Genomic DNA, 25,142 nt, shown 5'->3' with positions numbered 1-25,142 from the left:
CTTCACACACCTTCCCATGATCACCAAGTATTTCACGCATGTGTCGGTGAGGTTTAACCCCTTTTCCGAGGCCGCAAAGCCTGTGAGACTATTTATTGGCCGTATACCCACTGCGCTGAAGAGCGGGTGCTCCATTGAACGCAAGATTCTCACTGGAGACGAGGAACCTTTGGTCAAGGTGACTTTCAAGGACAAGGAGGTGATGGAAATCAACCCTCAGAGCAAGCGTTTTGAAGACTTGAGGTCATACTTTGACGCCCACCTGAGAAAGTTGGCTCTTAAGGACGCCATCTCAGAGTAAAGCAGCGGAGCTATCTAAAGAAAGCCAAGGGTATATACATTTGGTTCAGCCGGGTAAAGGCTGCACCAGAAGCTGGAAAGGCGCCAGCACGAGTCATGATTCTGTAAATAATACAAGCAACAACAGGAACACTACTGTAGCAGGGGTAGTCTAGCTGAGGTTGGTGGTTGATCTGGTGATTCGAGCTGAGAGATCATTTCATCGTGATGATTTGGATATATTCTTCGGAGCAAAATTCCAAGAAAAGAAAGGTGAGTTTCCCAGAAGTCTGTAAACACTAATCGTTATGTCGTCGTCACATACTATCTGCATCTCAGAAAACTGGGTATATTATTTCCATTCAGTTGATAACACAACTATCATAGTCAGATCGTTCCTTCAATTCCAAAGAGTTAAGTTGTATCGAATATATGTTAACGGGCTCGGGTGTATGGAACCACCCCAGACACTCTGACGCATATATATAGTGGGAGTGCCTCGCAGATCTCAATTGTAAGCATGTTCAAGTTTAAATCATTCATCGAGAATCTAGGGCTAAGAGCCCCTATAATGCAAGCACCCATGGCCGGAGTCTCCACAGTTGAAATGGTTGCAGAGGTAGCCAAGGTAGGTGGCTTGGGATCGCTTCCAATGGCCTCATATGACTTGACCAAGAACACGGAGCCTGTGTTCGAGCAGATTAGACGATTCAAGCACTTAGCAGGCAATGCCCCTGTCAATGTGAACTTCTTTGCTCATGATTACAAGGAGCAGACACCTCCGGGTCCCACAGAGCAAGCCAATTGGTTCAAGATCATGGAGAAGGCTTCAGGTGTCAGCAGTGAGGACTTACGCAGCACAATTCCACAATTCGAACGCATAAACGTTTCTTTTAAAGAGTTTGAGGCTAAGCATGACGTGAAGCCTTTCGTTGAACAGCTAGGGAAGCTCAATGTCAAGGTGGTGCTGTTTCACTTTGGTCTACCCAAGCAACAAACGGTCGATCTCATTCACAAGGAAGGAATCTTAGTCTTTGCGTGTGTAACCAATCGGAAAGAAGCAGAGGCAGCTCTTGCTGTTGGTGCTGATGTTCTTGTGGCGCAAGGTTACGAGGCTGGTGGACATAGAGGAGCATTCATAAGCCCTGATGAGCAGCTCTCAACAAAAGCACTTTTTGACAATATTGTGGATCTCGGGAAGGTTATTCCCGCAGGAGGAATAATTGATGCCGAGGACGTTGCGGAGTACTTACGAAAGGGTGCCGTTGCAGTTTCCATGGGCACCATCTACGTGACTAGCGAGGAGTCTAGCGCTCCAGGTTTCATTGGCAATCTCGTGAAGAGCTCCCTGAATCTTCCTCCTACAGTTATGACTGCATTAGTATCAGGGAAAATAGCACGTACCGTGAAGACGCCGTTTATCGAGTCCTTGGAAGCGCAGGAGAAGGTTCCGCTTCCTCTGTACGGTTACCTGTACTATGCCTATAAAACGGCGGCAAAGCACTTTCCGCCCGGTTGTGGCTTCTACTTAGCTGGTACTAATTACGGGAAGGTCACGCCCGGAGACAAGTCTGCCACAATCACTCTGCGGCTTTGGCAGGAAGTGCAGAATCGAATCGGTTAATCGATGGTTGCAAATTATATTTGCGGGACCCGTGCCATAACTTATGTAGCACTTTCAAATGCTTGAACGAAATTAAAGTACTAGAGTCACTGGAGGATCATTTTAATGGTGGCTCAGTCATGTTGAGCCGCTGTAAGCTCTTGATCCGCGCTTAACGGCCAAACACGGCTTCTGCCATCCGCATACATGAGTATCTGCAAACACAATGAGGTGGTGGTTCGATGGAAAAGCTATTAATGGATTACGAGATTTCCTGATTTCTATTAGTAAGCACAGACAGGAGACGGAGTTATGGACGTTGAAGATCAGCGGGGCGAAAGTAAGCTCACTCACCTCCGCATATCTGATGCTTTTCAGATTTTTATATTTGCCCACTAAATATGATATAGCTTTATCGACTAGCCTTTGCGGAGAACCTTATTTCTGGAATACGAAATGTTCTCTGTCAGGGGTCCTAATACTGTCGGCCAACTTTGGGCAAGTCGGGGAACCGCGGAAGCTCACCTGATAGTGCTGCAACGTGGTTTGAAATCTCAGCCCACTCATTGGTCATGGGCCCACGGGTAAAATAAGACCCCTTCTGAAAAATTTTTACGGAGAACGTGATCGCCTGAGCAGATATACGGAGAATGCGATAGCTATTTAAGCTAAGCTTTTTCTTGACGTTTATTCATGCGCAGCTCATTCTTACGAATTTTGCAACCATTTCGCACCATGGCTTCTGCTCCTCAGATCTATAAACCACAACCATTGACCACAGCTCAAAAGGAGTTGATCAAGGCATCTGTGCCTATTCTTGAGACCAGTGGCTTGGACCTTACCAAGACTTTCTACAATTCAATGCTCTCGGGAAACCCAGAAGTTAGGCCTTTTTTCAATGACACTAACCAGATCACCTACAGGCAGCCTAAAGTGTTGGCGTTTGCATTGCTTAACTATGCCAAAAACATAGATGACTTGACTCCATTGACTGATTTTGTGAACCAAATAGTGGTCAAGCACGTTGGTTTGCAAGTCAGAGCAGAGCACTATCCAGTTGTTGGATCGCACTTGATTGCGACCATGGGCAAGCTCTTGGGTGAAAAAATAGCGACTCCTGAATTTGTGGAGGCCTGGTCAATTGCCTACGGTAATTTGGCCCAGCTTTTAATTGACGCAGAATTTGCAGAGTATCAAAAACAGCCTTGGGAAGGATTTAAGGACTTTGTGGTGACGAGGATCGAAAATGAGACCGATGATGTCAAGCTGGTTTACTTCAAGCCGGCCGACGGAACCAAGGTAGCACAACCTTTGAGAGGTCAGTATCTCGGATTCCGTTTCTTGATTCCCGGTAGCGATATCGAGAAGTCTAGAGAATATTCCATTTCAGAGTATCCAGACGGCGAGTACCGTATTTCAGTGAAGAAGCTCGACAAGGGGTCATTTCTGGCTACGTCCATAATACCTTGAAAGTCGGCGATCACATCAAGGTCGCCCCTCCAGCGGGCAGATTCACATACCAGGAAACAGACAAGGATGTGGTGCTTTTTGCCGGTGGTATAGGTATCACTCCATTGATTTCTATCACAGAAAAGGCTCTCCAAGATGGCAAGAAAGTCACACTTTTATACTCCAACCAGCGAGCCGAAGCTATTCCTTTTGAAAACTGGTTTAAGCAGAAGCAAAACGAGAACCCCAACTTCAAATTCGTCAGTCTTAACGACGACAAGAACGAAAAACTCTCTCAAAGCCACTTTGACAGCTTGGACTTGCCTAACCTGGAAGTGTACATGCTTGGTCCTCTTGGCTACATGGAATTTGTGAGAGAAGAGTTATCCAAACGTGGAAAAACAGACATCCACTCTGAATTCTTTGGCCCAACGGCTGTATAGAGCTTATGATTAAAACCTATCTAAATAGTCTTAATAAACCTTACATATATGCATGATGAATGGCTGCAAAAGGTTAATCAGGATTCCGCGCAGCAGTCAATGACGTGCGATTCCCCGACGTCCTGTCTCCAGCACGATGATTCTGTTTATCTGACTCGGGCTCCTGTAGCCTCAGAGTCATCAGCCCATTTGGTCGCGCTCTTGACTCCACTAGAAGTTATATATACATCGAGTCTTCCTATCTCATTCGTCGGGCTTTCGATCTACAGCTCCAAAATGCATCCCCATTCCTTTTACATCTTGCCTAATAAGAAGAGGCTTCTTGATGAGTACAAGGATAAGAAAGTCGACGACCTTCCTACTCCGTCACTCCTCATAGACAAGACCAAGTTCACCAACAATGCCATTCGTATGTTGGACGCTGCCAAAGAATTGAATGTTGATTTCAGAGTCCACATCAAGACACTCAAGGCTGCTGAAGGTGTGAGGATTCAATTGACCGGAGACGGCCTGTACCACTCCCATAAGATAGTTGTGTCCACACTCCCTGAGGCATGGTTAATTTTGCCACTAATTGACGATGGCACCGTCAAGGATATTTTGCTTGGTATTCCAATTGCAAAACTGGTGTTGCCGGAAGTGGCACGTTTTCTGAAATTGGTGCCTCTGTTCAAGCTTATGGTTGATGATGAGGCACAGATCGAAGCGCTTGAGACATACGCGATCGAGCACGGCGCCAGTTGGGAGGTTTTTGTGAAAGTCGACATGGGCACTCATCGTGCAGGGCTTGAGCAGGGATCGAGTAGGCTCCACTCTTTAATTCAGAAAATTGTGCTGTCGAGCTCTGTTAAGTTGCATGGCTTCTACTGCCACGCCGGCCATTCCTACGGGGCAAGATCTGATTCGGATGCACACACTTTGTTGGTGGAAGAGATCAGACACGCCAACCTTGCTGCCAAGCATGCACTCTCTTTGAACCCAGATTTGGATTTGCATGTTTCTGTGGGTGCTACACCTACTGCGCATGTCTCGCAACAAGTCAAGAGCGTGCAAGCAATTGAGGATGCGGTTGGGGAGAAGCTTGTAGCCAAATTGGAGCTTCATGCTGGCAACTACACCTGCTGTGACCTCCAGCAGGCAGCTACAAATTTGGTTGGCATCGAGGACATCTCAATCTTCCTCCTTGCAGAGGTCCTCTCCGAATACCCAGACCGTGGTCCTAAAGGACCAGGTGAACAGTTGATCAATGCCGGAGGTATCGCTTTTTCCAAAGACACCGGACCAACGCCTGGTTTCGGTCAAATTGTGAGTCCGCCGGAGCACAAGGGGTGGTTTGTTGCCAGAGTTAGTCAGGAACACGGCGTTTTGCAACCAGAAGCAGACAATTTGAAATTCATTCCCTACGGCACGAAAATCCAGGTTGTGCCTCAGCACGCTTGTATGACTGCATCAAACCACGCTTGGTACTACATCATCGAAGATGGCGTTGTGGCTGATATCTGGGTGCCCGCTAAGCTTTGGTAAACCCAGCGTTTAGTGCATTTTATCTAATCCGATCTCTCCGGGAAATAGTGCGTGTATGCGTGACTTTCAGGTGATGCACAAACCTGGACCCGAGGTTTTTTGCGCTAAGTGCGCGAGTTCTTCCGGGGTAACGGGTCATACAATGGTCAAGGACAGGTCGGTTACAGACGTCAGTGGATATCCTAAAACTGACAATTTTTTACTTGTGGGCTCATAATCAGTTCGAACTTCACCATAGCACCTTGCCAACCCCTCTATTATAATCAAAAGATATAGAACATGTCACATGGCGCAACTGGCTGGTGCTGTGAGGTGCACGGATGTATGGCAAAAAGTCTGGGGTGAGCCAATCAAAGGCAGAGAATTTCACATTTGTCAATCCTGTACATTGTTCGCACCCGGACTAGCGCCGGGTTTAGTATGGCCCTCCCACCAGAAAAAAAAGCGAAAGCTATATCGCTACATCCTCTTCTTCTACACCCACAAATAGATAACATGTTGAGGACTTTCTTCAGACCAGTTGCACGTTTGACTACGTCAAGAAGCTTGGCTACTGCTACGCAGCCCAAGATCAAGCAGTTCCAAATCTACAGATGGAACCCTGACACCCCAGAAGTGGAGCCAACCATGCAAAAGTACGAGATTGACTTAAACGCCTGTGGTCCTATGGTTTTGGATGCTCTTTTGAAGATCAAAAATGAGCAAGACTCCACCTTGACTTTCAGAAGATCTTGCAGAGAGGGTATCTGTGGATCTTGTGCCATGAACATTGGTGGACAAAACACATTGGCATGCTTGTGCAGAATAGATACAAACACGTCGAAGGACTTGAAGATCTACCCCTTGCCACACATGTACATTGTTCGTGACTTGGTCCCAGACTTGACCCACTTCTACAAACAGTACAAGTCCATCCAGCCTTACTTGCAGAGAGACACGCCACCAGCCGACGGCAGAGAGAACTTGCAGAGTATCGAGGACAGAGCCAAGTTGGACGGTCTTTACGAGTGCATTTTGTGTGCGTGCTGCTCCACGGCGTGTCCATCTTACTGGTGGAACCAGCAGCAGTACTTGGGCCCAGCTGTGTTGATGCAGGCGTACAGATGGTTGATTGACTCCAGAGACGAGGCCAGCAAGGCGAGAAAGGAAATGTTGCAGAACTCCATGTCCTTGTACAGATGTCACACTATCATGAACTGTGCCAAAACGTGTCCTAAGGGCTTGAACCCCGGCCGTGCCATTGCCGAAATCAAGAAACTGATGGCCTTCGATTAGGTCTATATAGCATTATTTATCACCACGCATGAGTGAGCTGTAGGCCTCCCGGCGGGGCGAATACCCTGACATTCACCAGCACTCCTCAGCGACATTCATAATAAACTGTTCCATGTTGATTGAATTTAGGAAGTCCAAGGATTATAATGTGGAGTATGTCAGTGATGAGCCATTGGGAATAAGGTTCCAGTTTGGGGCTGGTGCCAATGCGATAGTTGAAATGTGGAGACACTGGCGCATAGAAGACTTCTGCAGATCGTAGGAAGCCGAGTTCAACAGGAACCCACGTATAAACCCGTGCAAGAAGTCGTAAGTGCCATTGATTTATGGGCTCAAAGAAAAAGACTCAACAGCAAGAGAGAATTCAATTCCAGAGGATGAGAGTTTTTATATATTAAAGCAAACATTATGAATCCAGGCTCAAAAAAATAGCTCCTTTAACAGCCCACTGCGGCAGTACTGCCCCCACCCCCATAGTATCCTGCTCACTGCCCCAAACCCTCTCCACGTTTGCTAGATCCGCATAGGGGCATACCGTTTCTCTAAAAAATAAATCCAGGACTCGAGACCATTTTGGAAGCGCCGCAAGAAAAGCCTAAATTCCGATAAGGTCCAACAGTTGAGCCATTAAGGAACTATTCCGCTGGCCGAGCTCGGAGCGCATCTTACTCCGAGAGATTACTTAGCCCTCCTTACCTTGTGCCCCACGCCTCTGCAAAAATGTATTGTCTTTGTGTGAGACTTTTTTCCAAAATGCCTCGGGGAAGGAAATGGCTCGGAAAAGGGTCCTAAGCTCGCACTTGCTGTTACCCCAGATACTGCATTAAGAGGGCTGCTTTGTATCGGGGACCAGGGAGGTTGCCATGCAAAAGGGCTATGTGGGGGTCAATGACCCTTCGGAATAGGGCTTTTCCGAGACATTTACCTCCAGCCAAGGAACTCGGGTGGGCTATAAAAGTATAAGGTTTTCTCTGGTTTCTCGATACTTTTTTTCAATTGCATCAATTGACCCAGTTGACCCCAGTGAGCGTGTTAACTAACCCATTGACCCCAATTGACCTCCAATTGACCTCTAAAACAACTCAATTAACTCATCATGGCTAAACCTAAGGTGCTTTTGGTTTTGTACGAAGGCGGTGCCCACGCCAAGCAGGAACCCAGATTGTTTGGATGCCTTGAGAACGAGCTAGGCATCAGAGAGCTTGTGGAGTCCAAGGGCTACGAATTGGTCACAACCACCAACAAGGACCCAATTGGCCTGTCCGAGGTTGACCAGCACTTGCCCGAGGTGGAGGTGATTATAACCACTCCCTTCTTCCCAGCCTACATCACTAAGGAGAGAATCGACAAGGCTCCCAACTTGAAGCTTTGTGTCACCGCCGGTGTCGGCTCCGACCACGTTGACTTGGACGCTGCCAACTCCAAAAACGTTACTGTCGCTGAGGTGACTGGATCCAACGTGGTTTCTGTTGCGGAACATGTCATTCTGACCATCTTAAACTTGGTGCGTAACATCATTCCTTCTCACGAGCAGGCCGTGTCTGGAGGCTGGGATATCGCCGGCTGTGCTAAGAACGAGTTTGATTTGGAAGGCAAGGTTGTGGCCACCGTCGGTGCCGGCAGGATCGGTTACCGTGTGTTGGAGAGAATGATCCCCTTCAACCCATCCAAGCTCTTGTACTACGACTACCAGGAACTCCCTGCTCCAGCTACCGAGAAATTGAACAAGGCTTCGGAAATTTTTAATGGCCATGGCGACATTGTTCAACACTACTCTGACTTGAACGAGATGTTGGCTCAGGCCGACGTTGTCACTATCAACTGCCCCTTGCACGAGAAGTCGAGAGGCTTGTTCAACAAGGAGACCATCAGCCACATGAAGGACGGCGCCTGGTTGGTCAACACTGCCAGAGGTGCCATTTGTGTGGCCCAGGATGTCGCTGATGCTGTTGAATCTGGTAAGCTCAGGGGTTACGGTGGTGACGTTTGGTACCCACAGCCAGCGCCTGAGGACCACCCTTGGAGAAGCTTCAGAAACAAGTGGGGCGGCGGAAATGCCATGACTCCCCACATCAGTGGAACCTCGTTGGATGCACAGGCTAGATATGCAGCAGGCACCAAGGCGATCTTGAAGAGTTACTTTGACAAGACCTTCGACTACAGAAAGGAGGATCTCATTGTCATCGATGGTGATTATGCGACCAAGGCCTACGGCCAGCGTAAGTAGATGTCTATATGTCTCTAGTCATCTCCTCAATCAGGATAATGTCAAAATACTTCTGAAACGGCGAAAGACTGCCAGACTCCCAAAGTAGCTCTGTGGGGATCTCGCTAGTAGTAGAATTAGTAGGCAGTGTAGAGCAAGGTTCACTACCAAGCTCACGAACTCCACTATTCTCGAAACACTCCTTCATCAAAATATTGCACTCCTTGAGCGACTTTAAACCTTCTTCCGTCGCTTGAATCATAGGATCCCTTAAAATGAAATCTTCTGGGAGTGTGCAATCGGTGATTTTTCTGCTGATGAGGTCGAACCGTCTGGCAGTCTCGTACTTATCTTTCATGAGGTTGTAAACATTGAGCAGCACCTGATTTGACTGGCGAAGCAATTCCCGGTGCTTCTCAATTTCGTTAAAGAGATCTTGATACTCGCTGCTGGTCACTAGAAGAACCCTATGATTCGGTTGGCTTTCTAGAGCTTTCTTGATGTAGTTGTAACGAACCGTGGCGGACGCAATAAATAAGCTGCATTGCCCGAGGCATTGGATCAAGGGACCGCAAATAAAAAGGTCGGTTGAGCCGCTCACGAGTGTCATGGTTTGATGGACGAGGTCGGGAAGCAAGGGGAACAAAAACTTTGCGAGCAAAGTGACAACCTTGTACCTCCAATGCCTAGCGCTGTTGAGATCCTTTTTCTTAGTGTAGAAATGGATTAGGTGGGAGTAAATTCCAACTAAGAAGTAATGTTGGTTGAGCATTAAACGTAGTTGGGAAAAACGATCAAATGAATCCAGTGTAGTCAACGAGGGCGTTGACTTCAGAGATTCCAAGACGTCAAGGAGTTCGTCGTACTTGTTCTCGAGCTTCTCGATAACGTTATTCAACTTGCTGATACTAACATTTCCTGAAACCCTTCCTGTTAAACTGATTGCCAGTGTGAACACCTCTCTGTATCCTTCAAGCCAATGGATGTTTTCGATTGCCTTCTTTTCACTCTCTAAATCACATCCATTAAGTAAGTCTGGTTTATAGACCGGTAGTGTCACGTCAAACGTATTAGGTCCGATGAACATATAGTTTCCGGAAAATAGTGACTGGTCCATCTCGAGGAAAACAAGCGTGTACCAGAGCTTCTTCTGAAGCAAGTCTCTCCTCTCATTGAAATCGGGCCTTTCACGGCGCCACTCCCTATTCATCCATAAACTATAGGCGATCTGGTTCAGGAGAGATGCCAATGTGGTCGACTTTGCGTCATACCTTGTATACTCAGGGCCAATTGTGGAGTAGACCCGCAAAGCGACAACTAATTGGAAAGCTTCGAAACAGAGATCGCCCGCCACATTGTACAAACTCAAACAAACGTTGGCCAAGTCAATAAAGTCAGCTCCAATCCGCTGCCGGCTGAGATACTCAAGTTCCTCCTTGCTATTATGAAAGCAATAGGTAGGCGTCTGATTGGAACCACCTGTTAATGTGACGTAGGCTGTTCGGAGAACCACCAATAGAAGGCCGTAAACGGCTGGATCGGTATCATCATTACCCAAAATCATTGCTCTTTCATCGGCACCTCCTCTGCTTCCCAAAAGTCGGCTCAAAGACTGTCTGAATTCATACTCGTCGATAACAGGCATGTAAGGATAGGCAATCTTGAAGAACCTGTTTATGAGCATGTTAATCGCCCTTGTACTGGGCAAGATATTGTAGAGCTTCATTCGTAGCGTCTCGCGATCCTCCATAACACTAGCTTTGTGGATTAAGCCGATCTCCTTATCTAATGGGTTCAAGTACATTCGAGGAGCTTCATCATGAAATGATGGTACTTCCTTGCAAGCATAAAAGGTCTTGAAGACGTTGAGCAAGATTTCGTCAATCGATACCATAACATACCACTTGAAAGGTCCCATAAGTCTCCAGCTTGCATCATGACGATGGTCGGTTTTGCTGAGGGCGTCATGGAAATTTATAGTTTCAGCCAGACAGCTCTCTTCAAGACTGGTTGCCGGTTTCATTCCATTATTGCTGAGTTGCTTTTCAAGGACAGTAATACGATGCCTCAATGCATCAGCAACATCCCCCGAATTGTTATCAGTTCTCACCACAGCATCACAATGAGGATTCCCCAACTTGACACACGCAGTACATGGAGACTTCTTGTCACACTTGATCTTTCGCTTACGACAAAAAGAGCAAACAACTTTGTACCTTCCCCTCGTCATCTTGGTATCACCACGGGGAGCAGGGAGAGGATGTGCAATCCATTGGTACTCTATATATGAAGATTGTATATTTCCGTCTTTTTCCCGCGCCCATTTTACTTGCAGTGTCAATGCAGGCCAAGCTCGTATCGTGGCCCGATCATTATAGAATGTTCTCTAGCATCGGTATATCCAAGAGCTCGTCGACTGTAAAATCGAGGCTTTCAAACATGCGGTTGTCGAAAAGGTCCGTCGGGGAATTAAGGTGATTTGGTACAGGCAGCGGCTCCTGTTTCAGCCTGAGAGATGTGAACTCAACCCGATCTATGCCTTCACGAACAATTTGGTTGCAGCCTTCCAAGAACAGTGTGGAGGTGCGTATGTACGCCTTGTCGTCCGGAGAACCTTCAACGCCGTCCAACATTTCATGTAACTTCCTGTGGCCATAATCAAGCTTCTTGCATAACGCATTTCTATCTTTGAGCAGGCTGTAAAAATTGCCAAGAATCAGCATTAGATCATCGAGCGTCGCGATATACTTTTCAAGCGCCTCGAACAAGTTGCTGTAGCGCAGATCAGCTCTCATTCTGCCATTGTGGTTATTGTTGCACTCCATCGAGGCATACTGACTCTTATACTTGTTCAACAAGCTCACGAGAAAAAACGATATGTTGGTTGTGCAATTAACGAACAGGGAAATCGAAAATAGATCTGTGGAACCGGAGAACGGATTCTTAACGTGCCCGAGAAGCATGGGCAAAAGCGGTATGACGTTCTGCATCGTGGACGTAATTAGCTTGGTTTCTGCACTGGTTGCAAGCCCGTAGTCTTTTCGCTTAAGATGATTGTAGTAAATGTGAGTGTTGACACTAAAAAGAATGAACTGCACTTTCAGTAGAATAGTTAAGAGAGCGTTTCTGTGGAAAGAGTCAACCTCACTTAGTGGATCGTGCCGTAAAGCATTTCTTATTTGCTCATGCACTTTTGCAAGAAATGCCTCAACATCGTCCATCTTGTCTCGGAGCGTTCTCAAGGGTGTGGTTCCGGTGAGCTTCCCTGTCATCGCAAGCACGTCAACAAGCAACCGATTCATTTCATCGTTGAGCTCAAACATACTCAACAGCACTTTTTCCATCTCATGATCTCTGGCATTAGAAGACTCCGCATGATATGACGGTAGGTTAACGTCGTAGGTTTCAGGGTTGATGGTAACACAATTTCCTGAAAAGACTGCGTCTGAGAGGTCCAAGTATAGAAAAGTATACCACATCTTGCGGCAAAGCATGTTCCATCTAGGACTCGTGTCGTCTTGTGGGGCGAAGCAGTGAGGCTCTCGATTCAACCTGCGACAATATGCCATTTGATTCAACACGGCAAACAACGTTCGGTTGGCATTATCTGTGTTCCAGTTCTCCGGGTTAACGTTATTGTATAAGCATAGAAGGCCCACAAGCTGCACGACATCAAAGATACTTTCATCAATGAGGTTGTATTGACCAAGACATTTTTGTGCAAGCTTGGCGTACTCTTCGGGGATCTCATACTGAGCCAAATAATGCATCGAATTGGGCGAAAAGGCTGAAGCGACATTCACACGATTGTTGCAGTCATGTATCGTCAAGTAAGCGAATCTTAGCATCATGAGAAGAACTCCCAAGTTTGCAAAATCTAATTCTCCACAAGCAGAAAGCTGGGTGGGCTGCTCGTTATTTGTTTCTGGCCCTATCATCCTCTTCACCATTTCTCTGACATAAATTTCGTCGAGGACAGGGATGTAAGGATAAACCACCGAGAAGAACCGGTCAATCAACATCCAAACCACCTTGGCATTAGGGAGGATGCCCTGGATCTGTTGTCTCAAATGAGCCAGACTCTCCAATGGCGTGCCGCAAAGTAAGCCAGGCGAAAATGTCAGCGTACTAGTAGGCGCTGTCTTCACTTGCGATAAGTTTGGGTTCTGTTTGAAGGCCGATCTGACCATGTTGAAAAGCACCGGGTCTAAACTTACCAACACTATCCACCTAAAGGGCCCCCAATGCTTGAGCTGGCGGGAGTATCTCGGCTCAGGTACCTTTACAGGAACATTGAAGTTGATTCTGCATTCTGTACCGACATTAAGCTCGGGAACACTTTGGATCACCTGGCTACGCCGCTTACTGGCGCTTCGTTTCACGGTCTCCTCGAGCGCTAGAAGTCTTTCCTTCAACATAAACATCTCGTCATGGTTACCTGATGAGGGCAGGGGCTTCATTACCATATCATTTTCATGGCGATTGCTAGTCAGGTTCTTTGCAAACTCGCTGTAATCGCATTCAGCCTTGAACTTGATACACGCTGAGCATGGCATCTTCATGTCACATTTGATCTTGCGTTTTCTGCAGAACAGACAGACCATACGTATACGACCCCTGGGCATTTTGGGCAATTGGATCAAGCTGATAAACACTGAAAAGTAAGAGGTACTTAGACTTGGTATTTAAATTTCTCCGTTTCTCCGTGCACTTCGCCGTGCACTCCGCAGCCGCTTCCGCCGCTGCTCCCGTATATTTGACGCTACTTCGCATTTAAAGGGCATACCGGAACCCTTTGTTCTCAAAGTCCGTGAGTCCTTCAAAACCACAGCGAATGGCTTCTTGCTTCATCTCCTCCGTTTGTTCGCCTTGCTCCTTGTCACGTTTGTAGTTTCTGCTTCTCAACAAGAACCAGTATCCAATTCCGAGGGCTATCATGCCTGAGTAGCATGTCATAAGTCCTATCATGGCAGATCTATACTTGGGCGCTTCATTGGCGTAAAAGATATTGGCACCGACGATATTTCCTGCTGCATAAAGTGTGAACCATATACCGTTGGTGACGATCTTTTTCGTAGTTCCGCCGATATTGGCATTTATGAAAATCCAACAGAGGATGATTGGACCACCAACAATGTATTGTAGCCAAGTGCATCCAACTGACGCCCATCGGTTGTTTTCGATCAAGTGTATTCCAATTAAGCCAGCGAGGCCGGGTATGCTTAGTAGAACAAATAAAAGACATCTGATATTAGGAATCTTCAAGGCCGCAATGCCGGCTGCAAACACTAAAATGAATTCGATTGCACCTGTTGGCATCTGCAAAGCGGTAGCTGCAAGACCGTCGAAGCCAAATCCCTTTATCAAAGCTGATTGAAAATTAGACACACCTCCATTAATTATTCCAAGCGCCAAGGAGATGAGCACCACAATGTGGACACCAGGATCACTGATGGCTTCGAGGGCCTGGTTTTTCTTGAACTTTGTATCTTTAACACCTTGATTGTTCTTCGAAATGTATTTCACTAGAATCATCTTTTCTCTGGTCGTCAAGAATTTCGCCGATGTGGGACTGTCTGGGGTCACCCAAAGAAACACCGCCGACCACACAAGATTAAGGAGACCGATCACCAAGAAAATTAACTTCCATGAGGCAATGGCTGCCTGGTCCGCGTGCCCTAAACCGAAACCAAGAAGACCACCAATGATAGTTGCAATTCCGTTAAAACTTAGAAAAACGCACATTCTAAATGGTTGGTCACGACGAGAGTAGAACATACCACAGATCATCATACATGAAGGCAGAATACCTGCTTCAAACATGCCCAAGATAAACCTTATGACAAGCATTCCACCATAGTTCTTTGCTCCCACATGAGCCACCAAGATAATCGCCCATACAAAAATCATGCCTCCAGTATATTTGGCAATGGGTACCTTTTGAATGATGTAATTGGAAGGCATGGCCCAAAAAAGGTAGCCGAAATTGAAGATGGCTGCAACCCAGGAGTATCTCTGTCCATGAAGACCCAAGTCTTCTTTGAGTGAATATGCTGAGGCATAGTTCAAGCTGAGTTTATCTAAGTATTGCAATGTATATGTGACACAAAGTACCGGAACAATTCGGAGATCAACCTTCCATCTGATGCCTTTAATTTCCAGTTCTAGCTCTTCCTCGGTAATATCGTTACCTTGCTCAAATAAATCCAACCCAACGATATTATTCTTTTCGATTGACTCCCCAGCCTTTTCTAAAGACTCGTGTGAGTTCATGGAGGGCACGTCGCTGTGCTTTTCATTTAATTTGGACTTAGACATTCCATCGAGATTTGCTTAAAGCCGAAAAAACATTTGGTGCCATCGATCTCATTTTAAATGAATTTTTTTTTTTTTTTGCTATGTTACGCAAAAGCAAACGGTTGACCTGTAAATGACAGGCTTCCACATATAACACCTTGCATAATCAATAAAAGTCACGTGCATTGTTATCACATTTCTGTATTGGTCGGAGAACTTAGTCTTTCGCCGTTTGTCAAGTTGACCGCTCAAATGCACGGCTATTTCTACATACATGAAACCAAGACCAAATGCGGAAACCAAATTGTCAGATAAAGTTTGATTGGAAAATCGTTAATTGACGGATGTACTGCCAAGAATTTTCTTGGAACCTGTCAATTGCTCAGGCATCACCAGCCATTCTATAGTTCACCCGTAACTATTTGAAATAGAACTTTGAGGTGGGTTTCTTTTTATCGGCTCTCCTTGCGCTCGTATCTGCCATGTTCAACTGTTGTCCCTGCCCTTCCTCAGCATTTGCATCACTGCCTGATTCCTGCTTCAGCTGATGGGCTCTATGAGGGAAGTATACCACATTGATAGGAGGTAAGTAATATACGTTCAGGATCGGGAAGTATCGGTATTTTGTAGGCTTTCCTTCCGCATCGACAAATGATTTGGAATCTAGCAAATCCTTGAGATTTGTGGCCAGAGGTGCCCCACTTGGAACTGGCGTCTGCCTGTTCAGGCGTGGCTTCGTTTGCGATGTCTCTTCTATTGGATCTTCCTCACGACCAGAGCGCTCTTCTGAATGTCCTGATATCGATGATTCCTTCGGCTCGAGCTTGATTTCCAATCTTTCACTTCCCGCATTGTCGGGCAGACCTTCCCCTGTGCCCTGTGTTTGAGTATCAGTATCCTGCAGAGTCGAGCTGAATTCTTGTCCCAAGAATTCACCCTCTGTCAACATTTGTTCCGACATTGCAAAACTTGACTTGGAGACCGCTGGCCTGCTCTCAATCAGAACATCGCCCCTTTTGTGATAAAATGAAGGGTTCCTGCCCCTGACAATTATAGCTGAACTCCTGAGTTCTTTGACTATGACCTCCTCCCTATCTAGCTCTGCTATTAGTCTGATCGTGAAGTTGTTGAATGTTTGGTAGCTCACATTCATACTATTTGCAGTTGCACTTTTGAATTGAGCTTTTCTAATGGTGAAGTAATTGTCTTCGGCACTTTCTTCCACCAGCACTTTGTGAGAAGTATCAATTTGGTGGGGAAGAACGACATCTGCATAGCCTTTGCTTCTGTCTTTCATCGACTCCTTCTCTCTGTTTATGATGACCGGAATTCTCTTACATTCATCGCCGTTAGCAAAGGCCAACACATCAATTCGAAAACCATTGATCACGCCTTTACCAGGAATAGCTAGGAGATTGTAATCACTTGAGCGATGGAAATTTATGTTGATATGAATAAAGTTTCGCCTGTAACAAGAAATAACTTCCGGCTTATACCTTTTATCTAGTTGAGGTACCTCTTTCGTGGCCGAAATGTGATTGAAATTGTCTTGATCGTTTGTGTAAAATCGTCCTGATATGAAGCCTCTGAAATTAATATCAACAGGCTGATTTGCATGGTCAAAAATTTGAATGGGTGGGTGTTCATTGGTGGCCTCAAGATCTAGAAGCTTTTTGAGAACGTTAGGATTATAGTCGACCTTAATGGTTGATGCCGTAGCTTGCTTTTGAAACCCTGAATTGGGCTCCTCTCGTTTGGGCGACCTTGCTCTCTTTCTTGAATTTTTGGCTTTACCGTTGTTTAGTGTCAATGAGTCTTGATCAGACTCAGACCGCTTGATGCCGGCTTTCCCTCTAGAATTTGAAGGGTAACGATCATAGGCGTAATTCCCTTGTGGGACCTCTGGAGTTGCCGTCTTTGATGTTCCAAACAACAGAGTCTCCTCAATCTCATTGTGACCTGCCATTGGACCAGCCATTGCTTGAGGGTAAGGACCCTGAGGGCTCATGCTTCCGTAGTAGTTCATGCCGTCAAACTGGCCTATAACAGTCAGTGGGGACCAAGCTTGTTGGAAAGGCATGATGTGTTGGGGGAGATACTGTTTCTGCATTTGGTGGAACCGCATTGGAGGCTGGATTCCAGCTGCCTCTGCTGGGACAAAATCTTGGTAATGCAGGGTGTGCGTCATGCCCTCTTCTTGAGGAGCAACATGAGGCAGAAAGCGCATATTATTACCCTGATTTGTGTAGTTGCCCATGTGGTTTGGGCCAGGTCCGGTGCCCATGTTCATTGAGTATATGCTATCGGGATCGAACAGCAGCAGCAGATTGTCATGGTCAGTATTGGACATTTGCATGTTCATACTTGACAGATATGAAGACATCTTTGGCTGGTCATTCTGAAACAAGGCAGCATGAAAACCGTCGTCTTCTTGCTTGACCAATGCGTCTGAGTTGAGTGATGAAAGAGGGTGTAAAAGATCTGGAAGAAAAAGCGATGCAAGATCGTCCATCTTTTCTTTCTGCTCATCCATGGCCTGGATGTTATGCTTTGTTTATATAGGAATGAGACGATGGAATTGGAAGAGTGTACAGATCACTGAAGACCAACCGTTTGGTGATATGATGCTCAGTCTGTGTGATGGCCAGCTGTCTGTGTACAGGAGACGAAGTCCGGGCTTCTCTTCCTGGGGTAATGTCCTAAATTGATCTAACTTACATTTAACTTGTCTAAGATGTTAGAGAGCTATTAGATGAAGACATTAGATATTTCGTGGGCTGATGCATCAAGGAGCTTAACGTTCAGACGAGTAGGGCATACAACAGATCCTATGAAAGGAACGAGATCCTCAGCCTGAAACTCTTGTGATGTCCACATCATGCTATCGTACCATACTTGGATCATAGTTTTTTCGAATTGTACCATATTTGGTATGTTGGGCAAGAATGTCGATGACGATTATCTTAAAATATAGCTATGTTTGAACTTTCTGGAATTACTTTGACCAATGGATGATTTGCAACTTTCGCGTACATCCACTTGTGCGTAACGGATTGAGTTTCAGTTGTGGGGCTAGATCAATTTCACGAAATCAGAAAAACGCCGTGAAAAAAAAAGGAGCGATGTTGTTGACCAAGTAGCAATATCATCGAGAGAAAACATTTTCAAATAACCTAGCGGATTTGAAAAGAGGCAATTTTCTCCTTAAGGCGCCTTTTGACAGGTGCTTTTAGCAACGACGCCCTCGCATGGAGACGCAAGCTCTAGTGCGGCATTGCAGCTACGTACGCAATCATGCTTAAATCGTTTTCGCCAAACCTCTGCTCACAAGCGACCAATAAACCATCGAGCATAATGGTTCTTTTGCATTCGCGGAAATTAGGCTTGCCTGATCTGGGGCAGAGTTCCGCTCTGTTCGCAACGAATCTTCAGGGACAACTTCATTCATCATGGTGAAGCAGGAGCCATTTGGCGTGGAACAATTCATGGACAAGTATGAGACGTCCATCAAATACAACATGGGCGAGACTTGTGTCGACTCTCTCAGAATGAAAGACATCATCCCGGAATCTGAACATGCTGCAGTGACAGACGCCTTGCTTGGCACAAAGCTAGTCTACGGACACATCAGAGGTTCTCCGGAATTGAAGAGAGAGATTGCCAGGCTTTATGGCGAGGGTATCACAGCGGACGATGTTGTGATTACCAATGGCGCTATTGGTGCAAACTTCTTGCTATTCTACAGCTTGGTGGAGAAAGGTGGCCATATATTGGTCATGGAACCCAGCTACCAGCAATTGAGCTCAGTACCGCAAATGTTTGGAGGGAACGTTGACACGTTCAAAGTACTTCTTGAAAACGACTACTTACCCGACCTTTCAGCGTTGGAGAAGAATATGACTGAAAAGAAGACCAAGCTTCTTGTGATCAACAACCCTAACAACCCTACAGGCTGTGTGTGGGGGAACGACGTGATGGAGACGATTGTAGAGCTTTGCAGAAAGCTAGACGTTACGCTCATGTGTGACGAGGTGTACCGGCCGCTTTACCATGAAGCCAAGGACACCAAGTCTGTTGTGTGCTTTGGCTACGACAAGACGGTCTCTACAGGATCCATGTCCAAAGCGTTTTCGCTCGCAGGGCTTCGGGTAGGCTGGATCGTCACGAAAAATGCAGAGTTGGTGGAAGCTCTTTACGAGAAAAGAGACTATAACACTATCTCAGTGCTGATGGTGGACGACATGTTGGCCACGCTTGCATTGCAAAACAAAGAGCGCATACTAGAGAGGGCCCACCGGATCTGTCTGCGCAACCTTGATGCAATTGAGCATGTCATTAACGGTCTGAATAGAATTTTGCAGTGGAAGTGTCCTCGGGGAGGAAGCACTTGTTTTGTAAAGATCAATGCTTCGATTAACACCCTCGAGATGGCCACTGAGCTTGCCACACAGCATGGAGTTTTACTTGTTCCAGGAGAATTGTTCAACGAGCCAGGAAGCGTACGAATTGGCTTCGGAAACAGCGAGCGAGACATTGAGGAAGGGCTCAAAATCTTGTTGCAGTGGCTTGCAAACAATACCAGTAAGTAGGGCACATACATTCCTTAGTCACTGCGGAGCAGTAGGCGCTGAGTGAGCGGTTAGCGAGTTTTTACGACAGCACGCATTTGACGGACCTATTTATAGAAATACGCACGGTGCAGCCGAGGTGAGCACCATCTTGCGCTTACATAGTTTGGGGACTTTATTTTACCACGCCTCAGCAAAAACTTCCCTTTTATTGTTTGACAGAAGGTGCCCCTGAATTGACACAAATGGCGGCACCAGGGCTAGATCTTAAGAAAATTTCTGCTGCACGGCAGCCGCTCGCCTAAGCCGACAGACGTCGATGCCATAAATAGGCCACTCGAATTGTTTACCTCTGCTACGCAGACCTTACGCACAGAAACGCAAACTATAGGCTGGAGCACTGCGTGCGGCCGAAAAACCGTCGGGGCCTGAAAGGCTGCAGGCATGCTTCTTTATTTGGGCTCCTCTCCTGTATTTTTTTTTTTTCCTTGTACATGCCAGCCCCTGTGTCTTGGAACATTTAAACGCAACCAATTCCGTCGCCCAGCGGACCTTGAAAAAGTTTTCTTTTTTTTCCTCTCTACTTATCAAGCTTCCTCACCTCTGATTTAGAGCACCTGCCCTGGACCCTCACTCCTCTTGCTAGTCTGTACCGGCCCGCACCCATCGCTGAAATCAACCTCCAACCTGCAACCACCATCCCAAACTCACAATGCCCTACAGTGGTAGAGAGGTCAACAAGGTGTACGGCCAGGACTTTATTATCGACCAGCGATTTAAGATCGTTAAGGAGATAGGTCATGGTGCGTACGGCATTGTCTGTCTGGCCAAGTTTGGCTCTCCTCAAGGCGACGGCAACTACGTTGCCATCAAGAAAGTCACCAACATCTTCTCCAAAAAGATCTTGTGTAAGCGGTCGCTTCGTGAAATCAAGCTCTTACAGTTTTTCAGGGGCCACAAGAACATTACCTGCTTGTACGACTTGGACATTGTCCCGCATCCCGTAACCGGTGAGTTCAACGAGATCTACTTGTATGAGGAGTTGATGGAGTGTGATATGCATCAGATCATTCGCCTGGGACAACCTTTGACTGATTCACACTATCAGCTGTTCATTTACCAGGTGCTTTGCGGCCTCAAGTACATCCATCTGGCGGACGTTTTGCATCGTGACTTGAAGCCTGGCAACTTGTTGGTCAACGCTGACTGTGAGCTCAAAATCTGTGATTTTGGACTCGCTAGAGGCTTTTCCGAAGACGTGGAACAGAACTCACAGTTCATGACCGAATACGTGGCCACACGCTGGTACCGTGCGCCAGAGATCATGCTCTCCTTCTCCAACTATACGAAGGCCATTGACATTTGGTCTGTCGGCTGCATTCTTGGTGAACTCTTGGGCGGAAAGCCTCTTTTCAGAGGTAAAGACTACGTTGATCAGTTAAATCAAATATTGATGATCTTGGGAACTCCAAAAGAAGCCACCCTCACGAAAATCGGTTCTGTCAGAGCCCAAAACTACGTCCGCTCATTGCCAATAATGAGAAGGGTACCGTTCACGGAGCTTTTCCCCAACGCTAACCCGTTGGCGCTCGATTTGTTGGAGAAAATGCTCACCCTAGATCCCCACCAGCGTATCACGGTGGAGGACGCCTTGAAGCACCCATACATGTCGGTATGGCACGATCCTAATGATGAACCAGAATGTAAGGTGAAATTTGATTTCAAAACTTTTGAGACTGTGGATGATCTTGACTCCATGAAACAGCTCATAGTTGATGAGGTGCGCAACTTCAGAGACTTCGTTAGAAAACCAATTCATGAACAGCATCAGATTCAGCTTCAGATGCAACAGCAGCAACTTCTCAAGGAGCAAAATTCTCAGCCTCCTGCCCAAGTGCCCGATGACGCGGCTGATGCCATCAACGCGCAGATGGAACTGTTTCCTGATATGTTCAGCACTGATTACTCCATGAACAGCGCCGGTGTTCTAACATACACCGATCTGCTTCAGAATGACAATGGTATGCAATTTTACGATGCTGTCCCAAAGCCGCAAGAGCTTGACCAGTTCTCCCACATCGAGGAGAAGAATGGTAACCCAGAGCTTTTCCAGCTAGAGGAGGAGCTAGGATTCGGCTTAGACCGTACGTTTAACAACCAATGATATTGATGATCACTTGAACCATGTCTTTACTGAATCAGCACCTTCAAAGCGCTGACATTTGCATCCCCATCAATAATAATACATTAGAGCATCAAGCACATACATTGGACTATTCTAGTAAGTAACTAAAGATGTCACCAGTTCTTCCAAAAATGAAGAACTGGTCTGAAGTGACCAGATAGTTTTGGATCTTACCGTCTCTGATAAAGTACGAGAAATCCACCTCCAATGAAGGCATTTGAATCGAGGGAAGCTCTTCATCATTGACAATCTTGTGAATAATACTGGTGTACTTTTTCTTACCATCTCTTGCAATATTGCCTGTCAAATAGTGTTTTTTCAACCTGATCTCGTAGAGCCAACGGTACAACAGCACCACAATTTTTTGTCTCTCCTCATCGTCCTCGATAGAATGAGCCAGTGGCTGAGGACTGGGACTCAAAATTTTGTTAATGCCGATGGTGCCCGCAGACTGTTTAGCAAAACCGTCATCGTTGTAAGATAGAGAACGAGCTCTCGAATGCTGCGCCTTCTTGACAGTTATACTGGGAGGAGCATTATTTGAAAGGGGCTTGACTCGGCTTGAAACAGGCTGCAAGGCAACTTGATTCAGATTAGGATCCTGATTCAAATCATTGTCTTTGAAACTTTTCTTCTTCCGTGTTGTGAGATGTCCTCTTTTCACTCGCGAGACTGCTTTGCTATCAAAATCCCAGACTATAATTTTTCCATCAGCACCACAGGAGATCAATTTGTATGCGCTTGACGGAGTTTCGTCTTGAGAGGTTGCTTTGCTGAGCTCACCTTCCAGAACAAACGTTACCCTCTCAACTGTATTGGTATGGCCTTTGAGTCGACTGACTATGGAAATATCCTTAATCATCGGTGGGAAAAAGCAATTTTGTTCATTCGTTGTATCTTGATTATCTTCCCGATAATCATAAGTCGTTGAAGTGGTGGCACTTTCAGTTGCCGACAAAAATAAGGAAGGTGCATGCTGAGGATATGAATTTCCACTGTTGACCGTGCCACTGCGGGACCTGCCACGCATTTGACTTGATTTTTTGTTTATCAAGCCATTGATGTTGTAGTACGTCATTTTGAAAACTTCAATAAGATCACCTTTTCCGCCGATTGCAAAGAAGCGATGATCAGGTGAAAACTCGATATGGCGAACTCCGTCCTGAAAATAGCTAGCAACAATGTCTGAGACAATCAGGTGATTGTAAAAGTTCTCTGGGTCACCAAAGTTCTCATTATGCGTATTCAAGAGATCCACAAATCGTACAAGGCCATCATCAGAAGCGATTGCAACAATAAACGGAAGTTTCATGAGATTCGGTGGTGGATGCTGCAGGTATGAAATGGTACTCGTGATTGATGTAATAGGCTTATGGCTCATCTTGAAATGACCAACAATATAGCCAGGAGAGTCGTCTTTCTCATTTTCTTCAACCTTTTTATTGAGGGGACTCAAGTCGAACTTTTTAAATAAAGTAATTGAGCTATCATGTCCGACATTTTGCTTGACATACTGCAGTTCGGACTCGGTACCTAGAGGATCTAGTATGATAACCTCACCGTTGGCGTAACCTGCAATTATGAGAAGCTCGTATTTTGTATGCGTGATAGCAGAAAGCGATGTGACGGATGTGTTACTCCAAGACGCGTCAGCGCTTCCATCACGACTTGGTCTCAAACCAAAATTGTCAAAATGTCTATAAGTGAGATCAGCAAGATTAATTGCTAAAATTGAGCCACTGTTGAGTCCCAATATAACGATTGGGTTGTGACTTTGCGCGCATACTAAGGTTAAGATGCTGGTCACCATCAAGTTCAGCTGAAGTTGCAAACGCAATATTGGAATTTCAACAATTTTTTTGTAAGATTTACAAGTAGTCGTCAAGACCACTGGGGAGCTTGCTGTTGTTGCAGTTGGGACCCCGGTCCAGAGGAATTGCTCGATGGAGCGGGAGACTCTTTCTCCTCTGCAAGTGGAAAGATGGCGGACGTAGAGTTGGTCTCTTTGGTTCCTGTAAAATTATGATCGTCATCAATTGCGAAAACATTAATGACGTTCACGTTGGTGGATACAAGAAGCTTTTTTGTCGTTGAGGCCTTAACTTGCGTATGATAGGTTTTTGAGTCATACTCTAAGAGCTTAGCAAACAACTTCAGAGATTTTGGAGACTTCTTTTGATGCTGATTGTTACCGACCTGTGGGTGTGTGATGAAATGCGGCGAAGATTCTGGAATTGCATTAATGAGAGATACGAAGGGCGATTCCGAGCCCTCGGCCATTGGAGTTGTTCCCATGCGTAAAAACTTGTTCAAACTAGAAGTCATGTTCCGAAACGGATTACGATTCTCATTTTGCTCATGGGCCTTCGCGTTCGACAAGACTATCATGGAACTTAGACACCCAGGGTTCATGTGCACCAAACGATAAGGGTCTGGCATAAGCGGGTTCACGTTTGCACCAATATGGAGACCACCATCTTGCTTGACACTGCTGTGGTGACCATCAACTATCTTGGAAAATATCTTGGTAATATGAGAAGGCAACGAGACGTAAGTGGTTGACTCAACGTTTTTATGTACATCGTGCTGAAAGGGTGGTCTCGCCACATGCAAATATGATGAGTCTAGCTTGGCTTTAACAGCAGCAGGAAATGCCGCTGAGCTAGTTAATGGCCAATTGAGCTCAGCCAATCGATCGAGGACATGGTTGGGTACCTCGTTGGTAGTTGAAAAATGTATGTTGTCTTCAAGCAGCAGCAAACCAGGACACACCGACTCTAGGAATAGCAGAGCGGGCGGGAGCTGCAGCTCAGGAATGTTTATCAGCGTCATAAAATGGAGTCTGTGTGGGATTCGGTATTATTTTTGGGTGGATTGTGGGATCAGGGCTATCAGCGGCCGTATAGTAAAGTTGCAGGAGTATATCCTAGCATATGAAAATTGGAAGCAAGCGCAAGGAATGGTCGCAATGCCTTGGTCTGTTTAAACGTTGCTTATATGGCTATCAATGTTGGCTTCGGAAGTGCATTAGCTTAATAGGAGGCAGCAGCCGTGGCGTCCAGATGCAGGAGATGTACGTGGTTCAACCGGAAGACCGTCCACCTTCGTAAGACTTGAGAAGAAATTTACAGAGCATCACTTTTATCAAAGAAGAGCTCAAAATGTCTTGCGGTAGCAGTCAATTGCAACAAATGTTGTCTATCTACTGTGTTGCCCTTCCGCTCACATGATCTGAATCACATGATAAACGCCCCATTCCATGTAGCTAGCCGAATTTACATACCCTTCCCATATTAAAACTCTTCTTCATCTG

General features: G+C 46.0%; 12 protein-coding genes across 12 annotated transcripts; 7 read left to right on the top strand and 5 right to left on the bottom strand. All coding sequences in view use genetic code 12, as the record gives it.

Moving 5' to 3' along the window:
- Positions 1–16: 16 nt before the first annotated feature.
- CXQ87_000507 (mitochondrial 54S ribosomal protein mL53) lies at positions 17–1,903 on the top strand (the record flags this gene model as incomplete). Its single annotated transcript, XM_025479083.1, has 2 exons — positions 17–297; positions 799–1,903. The coding sequence occupies 2 exons, from the start codon at positions 17–19 to the stop codon at positions 1,901–1,903; spliced, it is 1,386 nt and encodes a 461-aa protein (XP_025338556.1).
- A 714-nt stretch (positions 1,904–2,617) lies between these two features.
- YHB1 (Yhb1p) lies at positions 2,618–3,774 on the top strand (the record flags this gene model as incomplete). Its single annotated transcript, XM_025479082.1, has 2 exons — positions 2,618–3,321; positions 3,393–3,774. The coding sequence occupies 2 exons, from the start codon at positions 2,618–2,620 to the stop codon at positions 3,772–3,774; spliced, it is 1,086 nt and encodes a 361-aa protein (XP_025338555.1).
- Positions 3,775–4,050: 276 nt separating this feature from the next.
- Positions 4,051–5,298, top strand: CXQ87_000505 (uncharacterized protein; the record flags this gene model as incomplete). Its single annotated transcript, XM_025479081.1, has 1 exon — positions 4,051–5,298. The coding sequence occupies one exon, from the start codon at positions 4,051–4,053 to the stop codon at positions 5,296–5,298; it is 1,248 nt and encodes a 415-aa protein (XP_025338554.1).
- Positions 5,299–5,793: 495 nt separating this feature from the next.
- SDH2 (succinate dehydrogenase iron-sulfur protein subunit) lies at positions 5,794–6,573 on the top strand (the record flags this gene model as incomplete). Its single annotated transcript, XM_025479080.1, has 1 exon — positions 5,794–6,573. One exon carries the CDS (start codon positions 5,794–5,796, stop codon positions 6,571–6,573), a length of 780 nt encoding a protein of 259 aa, XP_025338553.1.
- Positions 6,574–7,669: 1,096 nt separating this feature from the next.
- FDH1 (formate dehydrogenase (NAD+)) lies at positions 7,670–8,800 on the top strand (the record flags this gene model as incomplete). Its single annotated transcript, XM_025479079.1, has 1 exon — positions 7,670–8,800. One exon carries the CDS (start codon positions 7,670–7,672, stop codon positions 8,798–8,800), a length of 1,131 nt encoding a protein of 376 aa, XP_025338552.1.
- A 41-nt stretch (positions 8,801–8,841) lies between these two features.
- On the bottom strand, positions 8,842–11,009 carry CXQ87_000502 (uncharacterized protein; the record flags this gene model as incomplete). The annotated part of the gene is made up of 2 exons (XM_025479078.1): positions 8,842–8,900; positions 8,945–11,009. The coding sequence occupies 2 exons, from the start codon at positions 11,007–11,009 to the stop codon at positions 8,842–8,844; spliced, it is 2,124 nt and encodes a 707-aa protein (XP_025338551.1).
- A 142-nt stretch (positions 11,010–11,151) lies between these two features.
- CXQ87_000501 (uncharacterized protein) lies at positions 11,152–13,404 on the bottom strand (the record flags this gene model as incomplete). Its single annotated transcript, XM_025479077.1, has 1 exon — positions 11,152–13,404. The coding sequence occupies one exon, from the start codon at positions 13,402–13,404 to the stop codon at positions 11,152–11,154; it is 2,253 nt and encodes a 750-aa protein (XP_025338550.1).
- A 148-nt stretch (positions 13,405–13,552) lies between these two features.
- On the bottom strand, positions 13,553–15,052 carry DAL7 (Dal7p; the record flags this gene model as incomplete). The annotated part of the gene is made up of 1 exon (XM_025479076.1): positions 13,553–15,052. One exon carries the CDS (start codon positions 15,050–15,052, stop codon positions 13,553–13,555), a length of 1,500 nt encoding a protein of 499 aa, XP_025338549.1.
- A 442-nt stretch (positions 15,053–15,494) lies between these two features.
- REP1 (Rep1p) lies at positions 15,495–17,609 on the bottom strand (the record flags this gene model as incomplete). The annotated part of the gene is made up of 1 exon (XM_025479075.1): positions 15,495–17,609. The coding sequence occupies one exon, from the start codon at positions 17,607–17,609 to the stop codon at positions 15,495–15,497; it is 2,115 nt and encodes a 704-aa protein (XP_025338548.1).
- A 916-nt stretch (positions 17,610–18,525) lies between these two features.
- CXQ87_000498 (uncharacterized protein) lies at positions 18,526–19,665 on the top strand (the record flags this gene model as incomplete). Its single annotated transcript, XM_025479074.1, has 1 exon — positions 18,526–19,665. One exon carries the CDS (start codon positions 18,526–18,528, stop codon positions 19,663–19,665), a length of 1,140 nt encoding a protein of 379 aa, XP_025338547.1.
- Positions 19,666–20,356: 691 nt separating this feature from the next.
- Positions 20,357–21,808, top strand: MKC1 (mitogen-activated serine/threonine-protein kinase; the record flags this gene model as incomplete). Its single annotated transcript, XM_025479073.1, has 1 exon — positions 20,357–21,808. The coding sequence occupies one exon, from the start codon at positions 20,357–20,359 to the stop codon at positions 21,806–21,808; it is 1,452 nt and encodes a 483-aa protein (XP_025338546.1).
- Positions 21,809–21,917: 109 nt separating this feature from the next.
- Positions 21,918–24,661, bottom strand: CXQ87_000496 (uncharacterized protein; the record flags this gene model as incomplete). Its single annotated transcript, XM_025479072.1, has 2 exons — positions 21,918–23,727; positions 23,751–24,661. The coding sequence occupies 2 exons, from the start codon at positions 24,659–24,661 to the stop codon at positions 21,918–21,920; spliced, it is 2,721 nt and encodes a 906-aa protein (XP_025338545.1).
- Positions 24,662–25,142: the final 481 nt, after the last annotated feature.

The sequence above is a fragment of the Candidozyma duobushaemuli genome (assembly GCF_002926085.2).
Source record: "Candidozyma duobushaemuli strain B09383 chromosome Unknown A_B09383, whole genome shotgun sequence".
In the NCBI taxonomy this organism is placed as follows: domain Eukaryota; kingdom Fungi; phylum Ascomycota; class Pichiomycetes; order Serinales; family Metschnikowiaceae; genus Candidozyma; species Candidozyma duobushaemuli.
This window is presented reverse-complemented; position numbering and strand designations above follow the sequence as displayed.